We start from the raw sequence: 17,459 nt of genomic DNA on the forward strand, positions 1-17,459 counted from the left end.
AAGGAAATTCAGTGTACAGAAATTTAAGACTTGAAGATGGAGCTTAACTTCAGCCTAGATTTTTTCCCCCATATTAGCCTAGATCATGGAATTGAGAGTCGTACTTTTTGGAGAGGTAAATTATTGTATTCCAGCCCTTCCATGTGTATCCAAGAAACAGGAGTCAGAATAAGGCCAGCTCTGGGATAAGCACTTGACCATAAGGTCGGTTTGAACTGCCAGGTCGACGGTGCTAACGTGACAGCTGCTCCTTGGAAACTCTATATAGGGTCACTATGAGTTGGAAACAACCAGACAGCACTGAACAACGACATCAAATAAAAGACAATCTCCTGTTACTATAAGGTCTTCAATGGACTTAATGCGCTCAGATATACTAACCATCATGAAGATGGCTCAGGACCAAGCAACATTTCTTTCTGTTATACGCAAGGTCATCATGAGTCGAAACAGACACAATGGCAACTAACCACTTGTGAAGGGGAAGGTAGGTTGGAGGTTTGGGGTAGAAGGAGAAAAGAGATGGGTATTCACACAATGTAAAAATGCTTCTAGCACTTCCAAAAATTTGAAAATGGCTAAAACAACAGCATGAAATATATTATCACTGTCACTTCTTGCCTGCTTATTGTAGCTAGTGACCGTCCAGTCATTAAAAGGAAAAGAAAAAAAAAAAATCACATTTGTTTATGTGCACTGAAAAACGGAGGCATTTATTCAAATGTTTTCTGCTACACTTAATTTTCATTTAATCATCATGAAAAAAGTATAAGGAAGTAAAAAAATGTTTACTTGGATAGCAAACTAGAACATGACTTTTTACAAAGCTTTACACCACATGTATTTTATCTTCCTGAGTTATAAATAGGGCACTGTTTTTATGTTTCCTTTTTAGAAACATATGAAACTTTTCCATATGAAAAGTACATTTACAATAATTTAACAACACTTTATCCTTGTTTTTATTTCAATATAAGATATCATATACTCTCTACTGTTGCTGCTGATTAGTGTCATCGAGTTGGTTCTGACTCATAGCAACCCAGTATAGGATTTCCCAGGAGCAGCCAGTCGATGTGAACTGCCAACCTTGCAATTCAGAATGACTTTACAGTCCAGTGCTTATCCTACAGAGATACATCAGGACTCCACACTTTGTACTAAATTAGTATAATTCCCTGAGCATTGTTCAATAAAAACTATGGATAGGTATGTTGCTAAAAAAAAACTCTTAAAGGGATCAAAATATACTATAGCTAAACCCTTCAGCAATGACAGTTATGGAATGACTTCTGTCAATAATGCAAGAAGATGGTTTATGAGATTATAAGTAAACTGGTCAGTCTGTGAAAAATCCAAACAAAATTTAGAAGTAATTATCTGAAATAAGCACAAAAACATTGAGAGACATATTAGTATAATGGATGTATTAATGTTATAGATATTTTAAATGGTTTCTTTGCAAATCTAGAGTGCTATAAATTTTTCAAGTAAATGTCAAAAATGTTTTATTTTTAAAGATAATTAATGCAGAAGCTGAATTAAAATATAATTCAAATGGAATATTATAACACATACCTTTGTAGCACAAATTTTCTCTACAGCCACCTCCAAAACTAGGCGGGCAAGCAGAACAGGGCCTTCCATGTTTGTAAGGGGCATGGCCCCACCAGTTTCCCCTTAAAGAAACAATCCACTCTATTAAAAAGTATTCTAAAAGCATAATTTATAAGAAACTATAAAATATTACAATATGACAATAACCTTCAAATAGTAATTTTGATACGTAGATTTAAGGCATTTATATCTTTTAATGCAAAATCCTTTTGGTTGCTAAGTGTAAATGTAGACTACAGCATTATACTTTGATAAATATGTAAATTATTATGCATATTGTGTAATATCACTAATGAATATTTTCAGAACATCAAATTCATGCTATGGAACATTCATCTATAAAATAATTATAGTTTACACTTAGATTTGACCCTAAGAACATTTATGTAATATTGTCAGTGTTATCATTCAAATGGTCTTCAAATAAGTGAAAACATATTTCTTAATTAATCTATAGTTGCTGATCTCTAATAAATCAAAATTAAAGTTTACAGAAAACAAAAGTTCAATAAGTAAACCCAAAGTTATAAAATATATGACTCCATCTTCACCAATGTGGAAAAACCTGGTTGATATCCCAGATACTGCCTCAGTTCCCTCTTGGTGATGAGGTCATCTGATGAGTTATCTCAAGTGCTTATCGCAAATGCTCAAGATAGCCAGTCTGTACTCATTTTAGCAAGACTGAGGTTTTCTTTATTCGATTTTGCAAAATCAGGCATCCAACCCAGTAGTCACAGGTAGACATGTGGTGCGGCAGGTTTGCAAAGAATTTATACCTTAGTATGAGAAGTCGCCCTCCCTACACCCTCACCTCTTCCTCAATGATTTAGGTAACATGGGGCTCACAATCTTTCCCTGGACAGGGTCTTAATGGGTATACTTTTATTTAAAGTTCCTAGTGAAGGGGTTTCTCCTTCCCCCTTCCCCAATTTATCCTGTTAACATACCCCAGGGACATAGACCACTGTTGCTATATGAATCTACCAAACTTGCAGACCCATTATTCTTGAAGATGGACCATCTTGAGAATTTTTCACAACAAAGATCATATTTTTCCTTTTAAGTATTAAGTAAACTCAATTAAATCAATATACTTTATTCAATGTCACACAATAAAAAATAAGAATAATTCAGAATTTGAGTTATTTTTCTGTTGTTAAGAAGAAAAAGATATGAAACAAGCATTTTGTTAACTCACTTTGGGGAATAATTGCACACCAAGTAGACAGCTTTGGGCCATATCTGCCCCCAGATGTTCATGTTGTGGCACAAATTAATGGCACAGCCTATTCTGCTGCTGGTTGCCCACACCACCTACATTAAAGAGAAGAGAGGCTCAGGAAGCCCAGGATAAGACAAAATAAAACAGCAACATATCTGAGAGAAAATGTATAAAAGCTGGACTTGAGAAACAAGCATTTATCATTCAAAATGAAATGAGGCAATAATAAAACGTGTGTTTTATTTACTGAGACTTCAGGGAGTGTTTTAATTCAATTTAGAAAGAATTCTGGTGAAATAACTTATGGGCTATATAAAGAAGCATTTTTTAAAAATACAAATGTATTAAATAAATTCAAAACATACATCTTCACATATCTACATGCAGTGTTAACATTTCTATACAGAAACTTGACTGAACAAAGGAAGATAACTTTCCATCTCAAACATAATTTTGGAGCAAAATTTTAGATGTTCAAATTTCTTATGCACCATAATATTTGCTCTGTGCCACTGGCTGACAAGTAATTCATGTTGATCTTAATCTTGTCAAGTGCGAGATATACAGAACAATCTGTTTGCTTTATTTTCCCTGAAACTGTAGAAACTTAGAACAGTGGAGCATTTTATCCTATTAAATCTATCTTCAAGTGTGTAAATTTTGAAGTTTAAAATATATTTAAATATATTAAATATATCTGATGTTTAAAATATATCCAATACCAAATGTGAACACTGAATATAAAAACTAAAAATGTCACAAATGTAAAAATTGAATGTCATTAGTAAACAAACTACTTTTACTCTCTATAAACTAAAACATAATAAACACTATTGACTTTGAAAGTGGTACATTTGTTTCCACATACTTTTACTGGCAATATTAAAAATGTTTCATATGTAAAATCATTAAAAATGTTTCATATGTAAAATCATTAAAATAATGTCTTTTAAATAGACATTCAGCATTTTTTTTCTGATAATTACTTTCGAGTTTATAGAAATGTATAAGCTAAGTCTAGTCTATATAAATCAATTACTTTATAAGTTTTTGTTGTGGTGGTTGTTTTAGTGACCAAACCAAATGACATAAGAAAAACACATGTTCAATAGCCCAGGTTCTCCTGTAATTACACTAAGTTAATGGAGATGAATATGCTATTCCCAAAACACACCTGCGTATAATGAGTACAGACAGGTCCAGAACATCTGAATGGACAATACGGGTTACATTCATGCTCGTATGGGTAGCTGAAGTCTCTCACTTCATCATACCATGCTTGTACATGAAACGTTGGGGGCCTATATCTATTCAAAAGAAAACAATCATAAAAAAGCAAGTTGAAAGACCAAATCTAGCAAAACAGATTAATGCAGTTTAATACAGAGATATTTTTGTGTAAATTTTTCATATTAAGTATTTAAGATGAATGACTATTAATATGTCAATGAATGATTTAAAACAAGTCTTAAAGCCTGCAGATCATTCTGGTATTGTTTTTGTTAATATACTTGTTTGTGTTGTGATTACTTTTTTTCCTATGTGCATCAAGGTTTTGATAATTTTCAAAGACGTATTAATATGAATGTGGCTTCAGAAACAGAAAGTTACATATTAAGTTACCTTCCCCAGTGTGCTCCCAAGTTCTGTCCAATTGATGGAAGGAGGTTTGCAGGTCCATGTTCCCACAAACAAGTTTCAGCCCAAGATTCTGCAGATCTTTCCAATTCTACATCCCATGTCTGTAGTGTGAAAGAAAAAGAAAATACAGATGCAAATATAAAATCTGCATATGTATCGATTTATGCAAATATAAAATCTGCATATTCAAAATACTGTTGTTTAGTTCTTATTTGGTTCTCTCCTCATAATTCCTGGAAAAGCCAGTATCTTAGTCTAGATTCTCCCCATCATTATCTCTCCTAGATTTTTGTACTAATCTTCAAATTAATTTCCTTGGTTCTATCTGTTGCCCCTCCAACATACCCAAGTGTTTAGAGTAATCACAAAAATACTTCAGTGATTCACTGGCCAGATCTGTCCAGTGGTTTCCTATGTATATAGGTAAAGTCCAAACTCCTCAGCCTTCCCACTCCTTATATTTGTGGGGGTTGTTTCCACTTCTTAACACATCAGATAGATCCTACTTTCTTCACCATTGAGATGTATGTGATGTTTTCTTCATGATGCTTTTTCAATTTTTGTTGTTGTTGTAAGCAATGCTTAATGCCTTTTTTATCCTCCTTTGTAAAACACCAAGTACACTGCATTTCCCTTTGTCTAGATATCCACCTTTTCCATAAGACTATGAGTTTCTTAGGGGCAGTTATTTCATTCATGCGGGTACCTTTGGCTTATTTTACTATGCCTGAAATTATGGGTAGAATGATAAGTAAATATTATTGAATACACATGTTGCCATCAAGTTGTGACCCTATAGGACATAACAGAACTCATAGTGACCGTATAGAACACAACAGAACTGGCCCCCATAGGGTATCCAAGGCTGTACATCTATATGGAATCAGACTACTATATCTTTCACCCCTGGAATGGTGGTGGGTTCTAGTCACTGACCTTTCAGTTAGCAGCTGAGTACTTAACAACTGCACCACCAGGGTCCCTTTTATTGAATACTGTGCTGTAGTTCCAACTCGTAATGACCCTGTCTTGGGTTTCCAAGGAGCAGCTGGTAGGAAGCAGTCTAGTACTTATCCTAGAGCACCACATGAATGGTTAAATGAATCTTACTCCCTCAAAATCTGTTCATATTTTTATATACAAAATTTTACGAGTGATAAGATAATTGATTTTAACTATTGTATAAATGAATTGTTAAACATTTTAAATGAATATTTTGTTTAATTTAAATGTAAACATTTAAATAAATTATTATCCATGAATACTATTTTGCAAAATTAATAGAAATTATTTTATTATTTTTCATGTCCTGGGTTTAATAGTCAATGTGTTACTGATTTAAGATAAGTAATATAATACGTATGATGGTAAAAAATAAGATGGTATCAGGAAGAATGGGGCATAAATCCTGTTACTATCACTAACTAGAAGTCTGGACATGTTAAGAAGATAAACAAATAGTTCTGGGGACAAGACACAGGACACAACGTTAGTGACTGGAACAAGGTTAAAGAACAGATAAAATGAAATGATGCTTGCGAGTTTAAATTGGTAGAAGTTTATGGATAACTGCAAATAGATGGTGAGGGAAAAGAAAAAGTGAAGTCTGGCAAGGGTATCAAATTGGAAGAAAAAAAATGAAATTGATTGTTGTAATTTAAGTAGAAGTACATGTTAAGTATTTTCATGCATATTTCAGGTGTGATGTGTGAAATAGCTATGATACATGCAATATATATGCCAAATGGTGGTGGTGGTTATGTGCCATGCAGTTGGTTCTGACTCACATCCACCTTGTATAGGAATTCCAAGGCTGTAAATCTTTATGGGAGCAGAAAGCCTCAACTTTCTCCAGTGGAACAGCTGGTAGATGCGAACTGCTGAGCTTTCAGTTAGCAGCTCAGCTTGTAATTCACTACATTACCAGAGCTCCTCATATGCCAAGTAGAGAGCAGAAATAAATGACTGGAATTCTAAAGAAAAAAAATTGTGATCTTAAGATATGCTTGTTGAAGTAATGCACCAAGAGGTGAATTTCTTCAAGAAGATTATATAGAATGAGAGGAAGAATAAAAAGGAAATTCTGGGATCACAAAATTAAATGGAAGAAAAAATATGAAAAAGACACAAGGGGGAAATGAACATTAGAAAAGGTTAAAGTAGAAGAGGACTTAACATTAGAAGTCATGAATGGGAGATTTCAGGTGGAGAGAGTGGGCAGCAAGGCTTAATGCTACAGGGAAGTGAAGGAAGAGGATGTTTGTTAAGTATGTTTGAATTCATGATTAGGAGTAGTTTTATATCAGTGATACTTTGAGTTTTAAAATGACAGAAACCTAATCATTACTGTATGTTGAAAAGAAAAGACACTGAAAAGGGGGGAGAGGTGAGGTGGAGCATCTTCAGTCATTCATAATTTTTCCTAAAGGACAATTCCTCCCCATTTGATGATATATTTGAAATAAAAGTATGTCTTTAAAGTCACAAAATAAAATTTATACAAAATTGGGATGAATATATAAATTCATCATTATCAACTAAAATATATAAACAAAGCATATTAATTTGCAACTTAAAAAAATTAAAAGTAGCAAAATTAGCTGATTTTAATCAAAGGTTTAATGTCTAATATTCAAGAAGACAAGATTATGATATAAAACAATAACAAATCAAAACCCCAAAGCCATCTCCCTCTAATCCATTCTGAATCATAGTGACCACATGTTATTGTTGTCAAGTACTGTCTGTGTTGTTGTTGTGTTGTGAAGTGCCGTCAAGTCGGTTCCGACCCATAGCGACCCTGTATAGGGTTTCCAAGGAGCAGCTGGTAAGCAAGTACTATCTTGTTGGTTCCTATTCCTAGCAACTCAGAATAGGGATTCCGAGGAGCAGCAGGTGGGTTTGAATTATCAACCTTGGGGTTCACAGTCTAGTGCTTATCCTACAGCACCACACCAGGAGACCAGTGACCTTATAGAACAGAGTGAAACCCCAAAATCCCACTGCCTCCGACCTTATACAGGGTTTCTTAGACTATAAATCTTTAAAGGAACAGACAGCCTCATCTTTCTCCCGGAAGCAGCTGGTGGGTTTCGATCATTGTTATTGAGGTTAGGAACAAGCGCTTAATGACTGTACAGCAGGGCTTATATCAACATAAAAAATGTGTGCTATAAAATAAAAATATTTATCACACAAGCAGTTTAAATGCCAAATATGGGCATACAGCTATTCCTCAGTATTTAAGGGGAGTTGGCTCTATTACTCTTGCAGATTTTTATATAAAAATTGTGGAAGTTCAAGGTTAAAATCCCTTATATAAAATGGCAAAGTATTTGCATATAACCTATCCAATCCTCCTGAATATTTTAAATCATCTCTAGATTACTGATCATACCTAATACAATGCAAATGCTATGCAAATAGAACTTCAACTGCTTTCTCAGCCTTTGAGGGATTAACCACTTAATTGTTCCCCCCACCCTAATATTATCTGTTTGAAGTTGGTTGAATCCTCAGATACAGAACCTGAGGGTACATACTATAGGCTGCATTATTACTTCATTATCCATTAGACTTCATTTATCATCACATATTGTTGGTTATAGTTAATAATAAACAAAGGTGAAAAACAAATTGATTTCATATTATCTGTCCAAACAAGTTTGGTAAGAATCAAGGAATGTGGCTGAAAATGGGCATGAAACAGATATCTTTCTCCAGTCATAAGCTGGAGAGATAGTCATCTCTCAAAAGCAAGGAAGTGTCCACTTGGAGTTCCCAGAAAAGTAGGTTGCCATAAAAATTTTTTTTAAATTGTCTTCAATCCTGAAACTCAAATTCTTGCCTACTACCTGAGACAAATGCTTAGAAAATTTACACACTCATCCAGATTTCTAATCTAGTAACCTATAACTCAAAGAACAGTTAGAAGAAAAGTATAAACAGTTTCCACAGAAGTAAAAATGGTTTTTAAACACCTCTCCCTCTCTTACAAAGATGGAGTCAAATTGCCTCCTTCCCTTTCAGAATGAACTAACTACATTAGTTAAATGAACACAATGACACTAGGAAACTTGTAAGGCTAGTTTAAAAAGGGGATGCAGCTTTTATATTTCTCTTTAAAGAAAGACATCTTCATTGATCCTAGCCAACAAGTTAGGCTACCCTCTGGAGGCAACTGAAATGACAAAGTGGAGGAACCACCCAGAAGCAGAAAGATTTTCCTCTAGCTTCTGTGCTTTCCCAGCCCAAGCAGAAGATATGTGAGTTTGCAAGGGAAAATCATGCAACTGTGTCCAAAGAAAACAAAAGCCAAACTGGTTCTGACTCATGGCATACCCATTCATGGCTGTGGTCCTTCACACACAGAGAGCTAACAGTTTTCTTCTGTCAATCAGTAGTCTAGGCCCATTTGCACCACCCAGGAACTCCAAGCCTATACAACAGTTTTTAAAGTATTCCTTCAAGATCAATGCACCCCATTGTCGTTAGATTTTCCTATAAATCTGAAGACAGATCCTTCCTAAAGAGGTTATACAACCAGTTCTAAACTCAAATATCTGGTCTATTCCAAAAATTTGTATATATATTTGTTTTTAGAAACTGGAATACAATCTAAAACAAAAGAATTGAAGACTTTAAACTATTTTCTTATTTGTGTCAGTTAAAACAGGAGATTATTCAGATACCTTCCATCACTAAAATGCAATTATTGAATATATACTATGGACTAGTGTCTTGTTAAGTACTGTCAAGTCAGTTTGACACATAGTGGCCCTGTATAAAGTTTCCTAAGAGTGACTGGTGACTTTGAATTGTCAACTATGTGGCTAGCAGTGTAGTGCTTATCCTTTAGTGCCACACAAGGACTTCATACTATGAATGTTCTTGTTGTTGTTAAGCACTATCAAAGCGGTCCAAAGCACAGTAACCCTGTATAGGTCTCCAAGAAGAGGATGGTGAGCTTGAACCGCCGACCTTGTGAATAAAAGCGACTTTGAATAAGCTGTATTTAAGGTAAGTTAAGTTTGTTTTTTGTTTAATCTATTACATTACCACTGGAAGAATAAACAACATTCTTATCAGTGGAGAAAAGATTGAAGTTGTCAAGGACTTCATTCTTCTTGGATCAACTATCAACTCTCATGGAAGCAGCAGTCAAGAAATCAAACAACATATTGCATTTGGCAAATCTGCTGCACAAGATCTTTTTAGAGTGTTGAAGAGTAGAGATGTCAGCTTGAAGACTAAGGTGCACCTGACCCAAGCCATGGTATTTTCAATAACCTCATATGTATGCAAAAGCTGGACAGTGAATAAGGAAGACTGTAGAAGAATTGATGCTTTGAGTTATGGTGTTGAAGGAGAATACTGAAAGTGCCATATGGGCTGCCAAAAGAACCAATAGATCCATTTTGGAAGAAGTGCAGCCAGAGCGCTCCTTGGAGGCCAGGATGGCCAAACTTTGTCTCTCATACTTCAGACATATTTTCAGGAGGGAGCAGTTGCTGGAGAAGGATATCATGTTTGGTAAGGTGGAGGGTCAGAGAAAAAGAGGAAGATCCCCAACAAGATAGACTGGACAAGTGGCAGCATCGATGGACTCAAGCATGGTGACAGTAGTGAGGTTGGCCCAGGATTGGGCAATGTTTCAATCTGCTGTGCATAGGGTCACTATGAGTCAGTACTGACTTGATGGCACCTAGCTCTGGTAGCGTATTGGTTACGAATCGGACTGCAAACCGCAAGGTCAGCAGTTCGAAACTACCAGCTGTTCCATGGGAGAAAGATGAGGCTTTCTGCTCCCATAAAAATGTACTGCCTCGGAAACCCTGTACAGGGTCACTATGAGTTGGAACTGACTCGACGGCACATAACAACATTAAGTTGGGATAAAAGCACAGAAAATAAACTATAATATTGCTGAAACAGGGACATACATTATTTAATATAAGAACTGATACAGAACAAGAAACTAAAATTCAGATCTTGAATAATATTCAATAAATATTAAATAACAACAATTTAAAAGTATCCATTTAAAGAATCTAATCATGAATAGGTCTTTAGATAAAGATCAATAATATTCTATTTTTAAAACCTTACTGCAAATATTACCTCTCCTAGAAAAGATATTGCCATAACATAACATCATGGTATGTATATTTTTATGCTGCTACATAATAGTTGGGATTTTAAGACCCATGATCATTCATACCCATCCCATTTAAATACAGGTTAGTCCCTACACATTTTAATTTTAATTCAAGCTTGTAAATTAAGTCAAGATGTCCTAAGGGACTTCTTTCTTTTCTTTTCCCTCTGAACTATTCACCCAGCACTAATTTAAAGCCAAGCCACACTTAAAATTACATTTCTTTATGGTGAATAAATGGGTACTTGATGCACACAAAATGAAAACAACTATTATTTTCCAACCACATCTGTGTGTTTTTCCTTCTCAGAGCACAATAATGTGTTCCATGAAGGTTAATGCCTAAAAGAAACATTTAGAATACTGTTGACATTCTTCGATTGCAGTAATATTTTAAGCTACTTAAACATGTTGCTGTTATCATTATGTGCCACCACGTCAGTTCTGACCCATAGCAACCCTTTATTGGGTTCCCGAGGAACAGCTGGCGAGCTTGAACCACCTTTCAAACAGACGTTGCAGTCCAGCACATTAACCCACAGCGCCACAACATAGAGACACTATAATTTGTGAGTGTGTGTGTGTCTGCGTATGTATGAGAAATGTTAACTTTTGGCAGAGGATTTTAAAGTATATTCCAAAATAAATAATGATTTTATTACCAAAATATTCTACTTGTAGAAACTGGATATTATGTAGCTACCTAGAGATGTATAGAAAATTCCCTTGACTGCTATTATGAAATATGAATGAGCATAAACATTTCTCTTTCTATCAAAATACCTGTTATCCTGCTCTAGTATCAATGACAGTTGGAAATCACTTTCAATAGATTTAATATTGCTATATTGACAGTCCTGGTGTGGTACTGTAGGATAAAGCACTGGACCACAAGGCCGGTTTGAACTGGAAAGGTAGGCAGTTCTAACCCACAAACCACTCATTGGAAACCCTATAGAGTCCCTATGAGTCAGAACCAACTTGATGTCACATAACCACCACCACTACCATATTAGCAGTGTGGCGCTGTTGGATAAGCACTGGAATGGTAAACACAAGGTCGGCAGATCAAACCTACCAGTCACCCACGGTAACCTTGTATAGGGTCACTAAGAATCATTGGAACTACTCGATGTCACACAACAACAACAGATGATCAGTAAACTGTACCACTATACATTTGACAAAATCAGTCATTAGTGATATAACTTTTTCATTCTCTTTAACATGGAGAGTAGTGTTATCTCTTAAGAAGTATTATTTACCATTATAAACATACAGTGCTATCTGCATTTGGGAGCACGGTGGCTACATAGGACAAACAGTGGACTGTGAACTACAAAGTCAGTGGTTCAAGCCCACCAGGTGCTTTATGGGAGAAAGTTGAGGCTTTCTGCTCCCACAGAGATTTAAAAAGCCTCGGAAACCCTATGTTGAGTCGCTATAAGTCAGAAATGACTCCACTGTACTCAGTAACATTAACATCCAAATTTACGTTACTTGAAAAGTAATGGCCCGGAAATTATATATACTTTATAACTTCAAATTATTATTGCAGAAGATTTAAAGACTGAAGTGAAGTAGTCACTAAGAATTTGAAGACGAGCTTTTTCTTATTTATGAGGATTCAGGAATGTCAGCAAAGAAACTAAAGTGGAAGGTGGACTCCTTTCAAGTTAAAATTAAACATTAATTTCATATAGAATACCTAATGTTTAAGAATGTCTCCATTATTCAGCACTGGTTTAAATAACGTTAAAGAGAATGGAGTAATGGTTTATAAGATTATCATTTTGACACAAATCTATGCAAACAGACTTTGTATATAAATCACCTCAAAGAGAGATGAGAAGGTAGGGGTGGGAATAGATACGGATTTTAATGGGCACACATGTGTCAACAAAATTACCGGTAACCCAGTTACAGAAGGTATCGTGATAATAAATACACCAAACAGAAACATCCCAGATAACAGACACAAAGTTGTTCAGTAGTTTAATAGAGTTTACAGGTCTACAAATGAAGAACATTAAGAAATAAAACGCTAAGGTAAATAAAATGCCAAGGGAAATTTGGAGAATAAAGAAATATAGAATAACTGCTAGAAGTAATTCTTTACAAATTCTAAATAAAGTACATAAATAATAGATAATGTTTCATTCATCATTATTTTTTACAAATAATGATGAAATTCCAAGATCAATTTGGAAAATCATTAGTTTTTTTGCTATTTTACAGATTAGCATAACTAAATGACAATTAAACATCAATTCATCCTGTAATTTGTAGCTAAATATTTACTTTTAAACAGTCTTGGGTAGCTGTCAAAGAAATAATACAATGGGTTCCTGATGATGTTGAAAGGGCAGGTATGTTACAAGTCCAAATATAAGGTAGAAGATCTTTTCCTACCTTCTCACCATAGAATATTATTTTTTGAAAAGAGAATGAAGTCATTTTTAAAACTAAGCATTTACAATAAATTTTTAATAATGTATTTCTCAAACATCCTTTTCTTAAAATATTCAAGGGATAAATGAACACTGGTAGTACCATAGGATAAGCACAGGACTGCTAACCACAAGGTCAGTAGTTCAAACTTACCATCCAAAAGAGAAACATGAAACTATTTGCTCTCCAAAAGATTTACAGTCTCAGAAACTATATACATGTTGGTTATGAGTGGGGAAAATGGCAGTGGATTTGGTTTGGTTTTGGTATACTAGGGTGTTGTTGTTGTTGTTAAGTACCGTGGAGTCAGTTCCAACACATAGCGACCCTGCACAGGATTTCTGAGGCTGCAAATCTTTACGGGAGCAGAAAGCCTCATCTTTCATACGATTCGTACAAATTGGGCTGCTAATCTCAAGGTCAGCAGTTCGAAACTATCAGCTGTTCCACGGGAGAAAGATGAGGTTTTCTGCTCCCGTAAAGACTTTGCAGCCTTGGAAACCCTGTGCGGGGTCACTATGAGTGGGAACCGACTCCACGGCACTTAACCACCACCACCACCACCCCGCTAGTCAAAAGTATTACTACTAGGATTCCAATTCATTCATGTCTCTATGATCAGTAGATGGCTGCAGACAAGTTCTCTCAGTAATGCATGTAAAGAAAATGGAGTAGTGGTGTATGAGATCATCATTATGAGATTAAAGTGTCTTCCTAAAAAAAGGGTACTGTTTTTATGCCATGGAAAAAAACATGATTTTGAGGTCAGGATATCTAATATTAATATTTTAACAAAACTCAAGTGGACATCTCCCCAAATCATGGAAGGTATGCAACAAATCTGCAACAGGAATGTTGCTCCATGCAAAACAACAATTTTAGATGGATCAAACATTTTAAGTAAAGTCAAGAATACCTCAAAATGAGCCAAGAACTGTAAGTTGCAAGTGAAGAAACTGTGGCTGACGTTCAAAACTAGTGGAAGAAACCCACGGAATTACTACTGATGCAACAGCTACTTTAGGTGGATCCTACCATGGTTCATCATTTTCAATCTTGAGCGAACATCTTGGCCTCAGCAGACTTTTAGCTTCATGGGTGCCATAAGAATTATATTAAGATCAGAGCTAATTCAAAGAGATGATTTTCTTATAAATATCAAAGTTAATGATGAAGATTCTATGGAACAAATATAATGGGGACACGTCTTGGATTTACCAGTACAATATAGGGAACAAGGTCCAATCAAAACAGTCATCCAAGGGGATCTGCTGGGCCATCTAATTTCAAGGCAGAGGTCAGCTCAGAAGTTTATTGTAACTATTCTTTGGTGTTTCCAAAAGTCTAAGAATATTGAAAAGGAACTGCCATTTTGATCTGACATAGATTGAAGAACACAGAATACTTCAAAGAAGGATTAGAGGGATGGAAACACCACCACTGGAAGTATTTAGACCTAGACGGAAGGTTTGGTGAGAATCAATAGGTTCACATTTTGTTATTTTTGTTTAATAAAGGTTTCTGTGATTTTGCAGCAAGAGTTCTTAAACTCGTACATACTAACTCAGAATGGTGTCTCAGTAAATGATAGCTCTTTAGTTTTCAGTGAGTTGAAAATGTACCTTCCTTACTGGTATGAATTTGTAGATGAGGTCAGTGATAAATATTTCTCTTGTTACCTTATATTGACTGATAGAAAAAGTAATCTTGCATTTATTCAACTTACACAACCTATGTTGCTGTTAGGTCTCATCAAGCTGTTCATGTACTCAAAATGATCCTATGTACAAAAGAACAAAATACTGTCCAATCCTGCACCATCCAGATACACAATTGGTGCCATGTCTGATCGCAGTGTTGCAGCCACTGTGTTAATCCACCTCATTGACAGTCTATCTCATTTTCACTGACTCAAACTATATATAATTATAATACGTGATGCATGCTAGAAGAATTTTTTTTCCCTATTTAAATCTTGTGCTTTCACTTCATCTCTTTGATTACATCAAATTTGTTTTGTTTCCTTACATGTTACATTAACAATCTGGATTACTGTTGTTGTTAGGTGCCGTCAAGTCAGTTCCAATTTAGTGACTTTATGCACAGTAGAACAAAACACTACCAGTTCCTGGACCATCCTCACAATCTTTGCGAAGGCTGACCACATTTCTTTTTTTTTTTCGCTGACACTCTGCTCTGTTGCTGTTGTTGTTGTAAAGAGCCGTCAAGTTGGTTCTGACCCATAACAGTTCTGTATAGTTTCCAAGGAGTGGCTGGTGAGCTTGAACTGCCAACCTTGCAGTTCAAACTGACTTTGCAGTCCAGTGGATTTACTCACAGCGCCACACCTGGACACTCCACTTTAGCAAGCATAATGTCCTTTTTCAGGGACTGTTCCCTTCAGATAATATGTATGACGTACAAGAGAAGTCATCTCGACATCCTGGTTTCTAGGGAATATTCTGGCTGTACTTCTTCCAACACAGATATGTTTGCTCTTCTAGTTGTGCTTTTAATATTCTTCTCCAACACCATAACTCAAATGCATCAATTCTTCTAAGGCCTTCGTTGTTACTGTTAAAGGCAATTTTTAAATTATCTTTAACAAAATTTTACTTGCATGTGGTATCAATGATTTTATCCGATAATTTCCATATTCTATTGGGTCACATTTCTTTGGGATGGACACAAATAGAGATTGCCTCAAATTAGTTGGCCAAGTAGTTGTCTTCCAAATTTCTTGGCATAGATGAGTAAGTACCTCCAGTGCTGCGTCAGCTTGTTGAAAGATTTCAATTTTTCATCAATTCTCAGAAGCTTGTTCTTTGCCAATGTCTTCAGTGTGCACCTTAGTTCTTGATTATTTACTATCTCTTGAAATGGTTGAACATCAACTATTTCTTTTTGTTACAGTGACTGTGAATTTCTTCTTTTAATGCTTTCTGCATCATTCAATATTCTGCCCATAGAATCCTTCAATAGTAAAATTGAGGCTTAAATTATTTTCTTCAATTCTAGCTTGAGAAATGTTTAACATGTTCTTTCATTTTGATTTTCTAACTCCAGGTCTCTGTACATTTCATTATAATACTTGACTTTGTCTTCTCAAACTGCCCTTTGAAATGGTCTGTTCAGCTGCTTTATTTCCTCATTTCTTCAATTTGTTTTAGCATCTCTACACTGGAGAACAAGTTTAAGAGTCTCTTCTGACACCCATTTTGGTCTTTGCCTTCTTAGTTGTTTTCTTAATGACCTTTTGCTTTTTTCCTGCAATGTTTTTGTCATCCCACAACTCTCCTGGTCTTCAGTCATAAGTGTCAAATGCATCAAATCTGTTATTGAGATGATCTCTAAATTCAGGTGGGATATGTTCAAAATCAGAATTTAGCTCTCAATGACTTCTTTTAATTTTCTTCATAATCACCCCGAATTTGAATATGAACAATTGCTGATCTGTTCCACAGTTATGTCTCTGGCCTAGCTTTGGCAAATGAGATGAAGCTTTCCCACCATCCCTTTCCACAGCAGTCAATGTGATTTCTGTGTATTCCATCTGTTGAGGTACCTATGTATAGTCACCTTTTGTGTTGTTGAAAAAAAGGTATTTGCAATGACTAAGTTATTGGACTTACAAAATTCTATCATACATTCTCCAGCATCATTTTTATCACCAAGATCGTATTTCCTAAATACTGATCCCGCCTCTGTTCCCAACCTTTACATTGCAATCACCAGTAATTATTAATACATCTTGATTGCGTGTTTGATCAAATTCAAACTGAAAATGTTGGTAGAATTCTTCAATTTCATCTTCACTTGCTTTAGAGACTGGTGCATAAATTTGAATAATAGTGGTGTTAACTGTTCTTGCTTGTAGGCATATGGATATTACCCTATCACAGACATTATACTTCAAGATAGGTCTTCAAATGTTCTTTTTAACAATTAATGTGATGACATTCCTCTTTAGTTTGTCATTCTTGGCATCGTAAACCATATGATGGTCAGATTCAAAATGGCCAGTACCAGTCCATTCCAACTCACTAATGTCTAAGATATTGATCTGTATGCACTGCATTTTATTTTTGACAACTTCCCATTTTCCTAGGTTCATACTTAGTGTATTCCATTTTCAGATTGCTAATGGATATCTACAGCTGTTTCTCCTCATTTTAAATTGTACCCCACCAGTAAATGAAGGTCCCAAAGGTTTTACACCATTCACTTTACTTTGAGGTGGCAGATCTTCCCCAGTCGTACTTTTGAGTACCTTCCAACCTGAAGGGCTCATCTTCCGACATATGTCTGACAATATTCTGGTACTATTCATCATGTTTCAATATTCAATATCAATATTCAATATTCTGG

General features: G+C 35.3%; 1 protein-coding gene across 2 annotated transcripts in view; it reads right to left on the reverse strand.

The window, feature by feature from the left end:
* Positions 1–17,459, reverse strand: part of CRISPLD1 (cysteine-rich secretory protein LCCL domain containing 1) — a 60,963-nt gene that overhangs the window by 27,885 nt on the left and 15,619 nt on the right. Inside the window, exons 3-6 of one of the 2 annotated variants that reach the window (XM_006860001.1) lie at positions 4,466–4,584; positions 4,017–4,149; positions 2,819–2,934; positions 1,579–1,679 (exon numbers count right to left, since the gene is read on the reverse strand). In XM_006860001.1, the coding sequence (XP_006860063.1) occupies positions 1,579–1,679; positions 2,819–2,934; positions 4,017–4,149; positions 4,466–4,584 (469 nt within the window). Of the gene's footprint in view, positions 1–1,578; positions 1,680–2,818; positions 2,935–4,016; positions 4,150–4,465; positions 4,585–17,459 lie in introns of those variants that run through there. The other variant, XM_006860002.1, reaches the window with a different exon arrangement.

The sequence above is a fragment of the Chrysochloris asiatica genome, unplaced genomic scaffold (genome assembly GCF_000296735.1).
Source record: "Chrysochloris asiatica unplaced genomic scaffold, ChrAsi1.0 scaffold00036, whole genome shotgun sequence".
In the NCBI taxonomy this organism is placed as follows: domain Eukaryota; kingdom Metazoa; phylum Chordata; class Mammalia; order Afrosoricida; family Chrysochloridae; genus Chrysochloris; species Chrysochloris asiatica.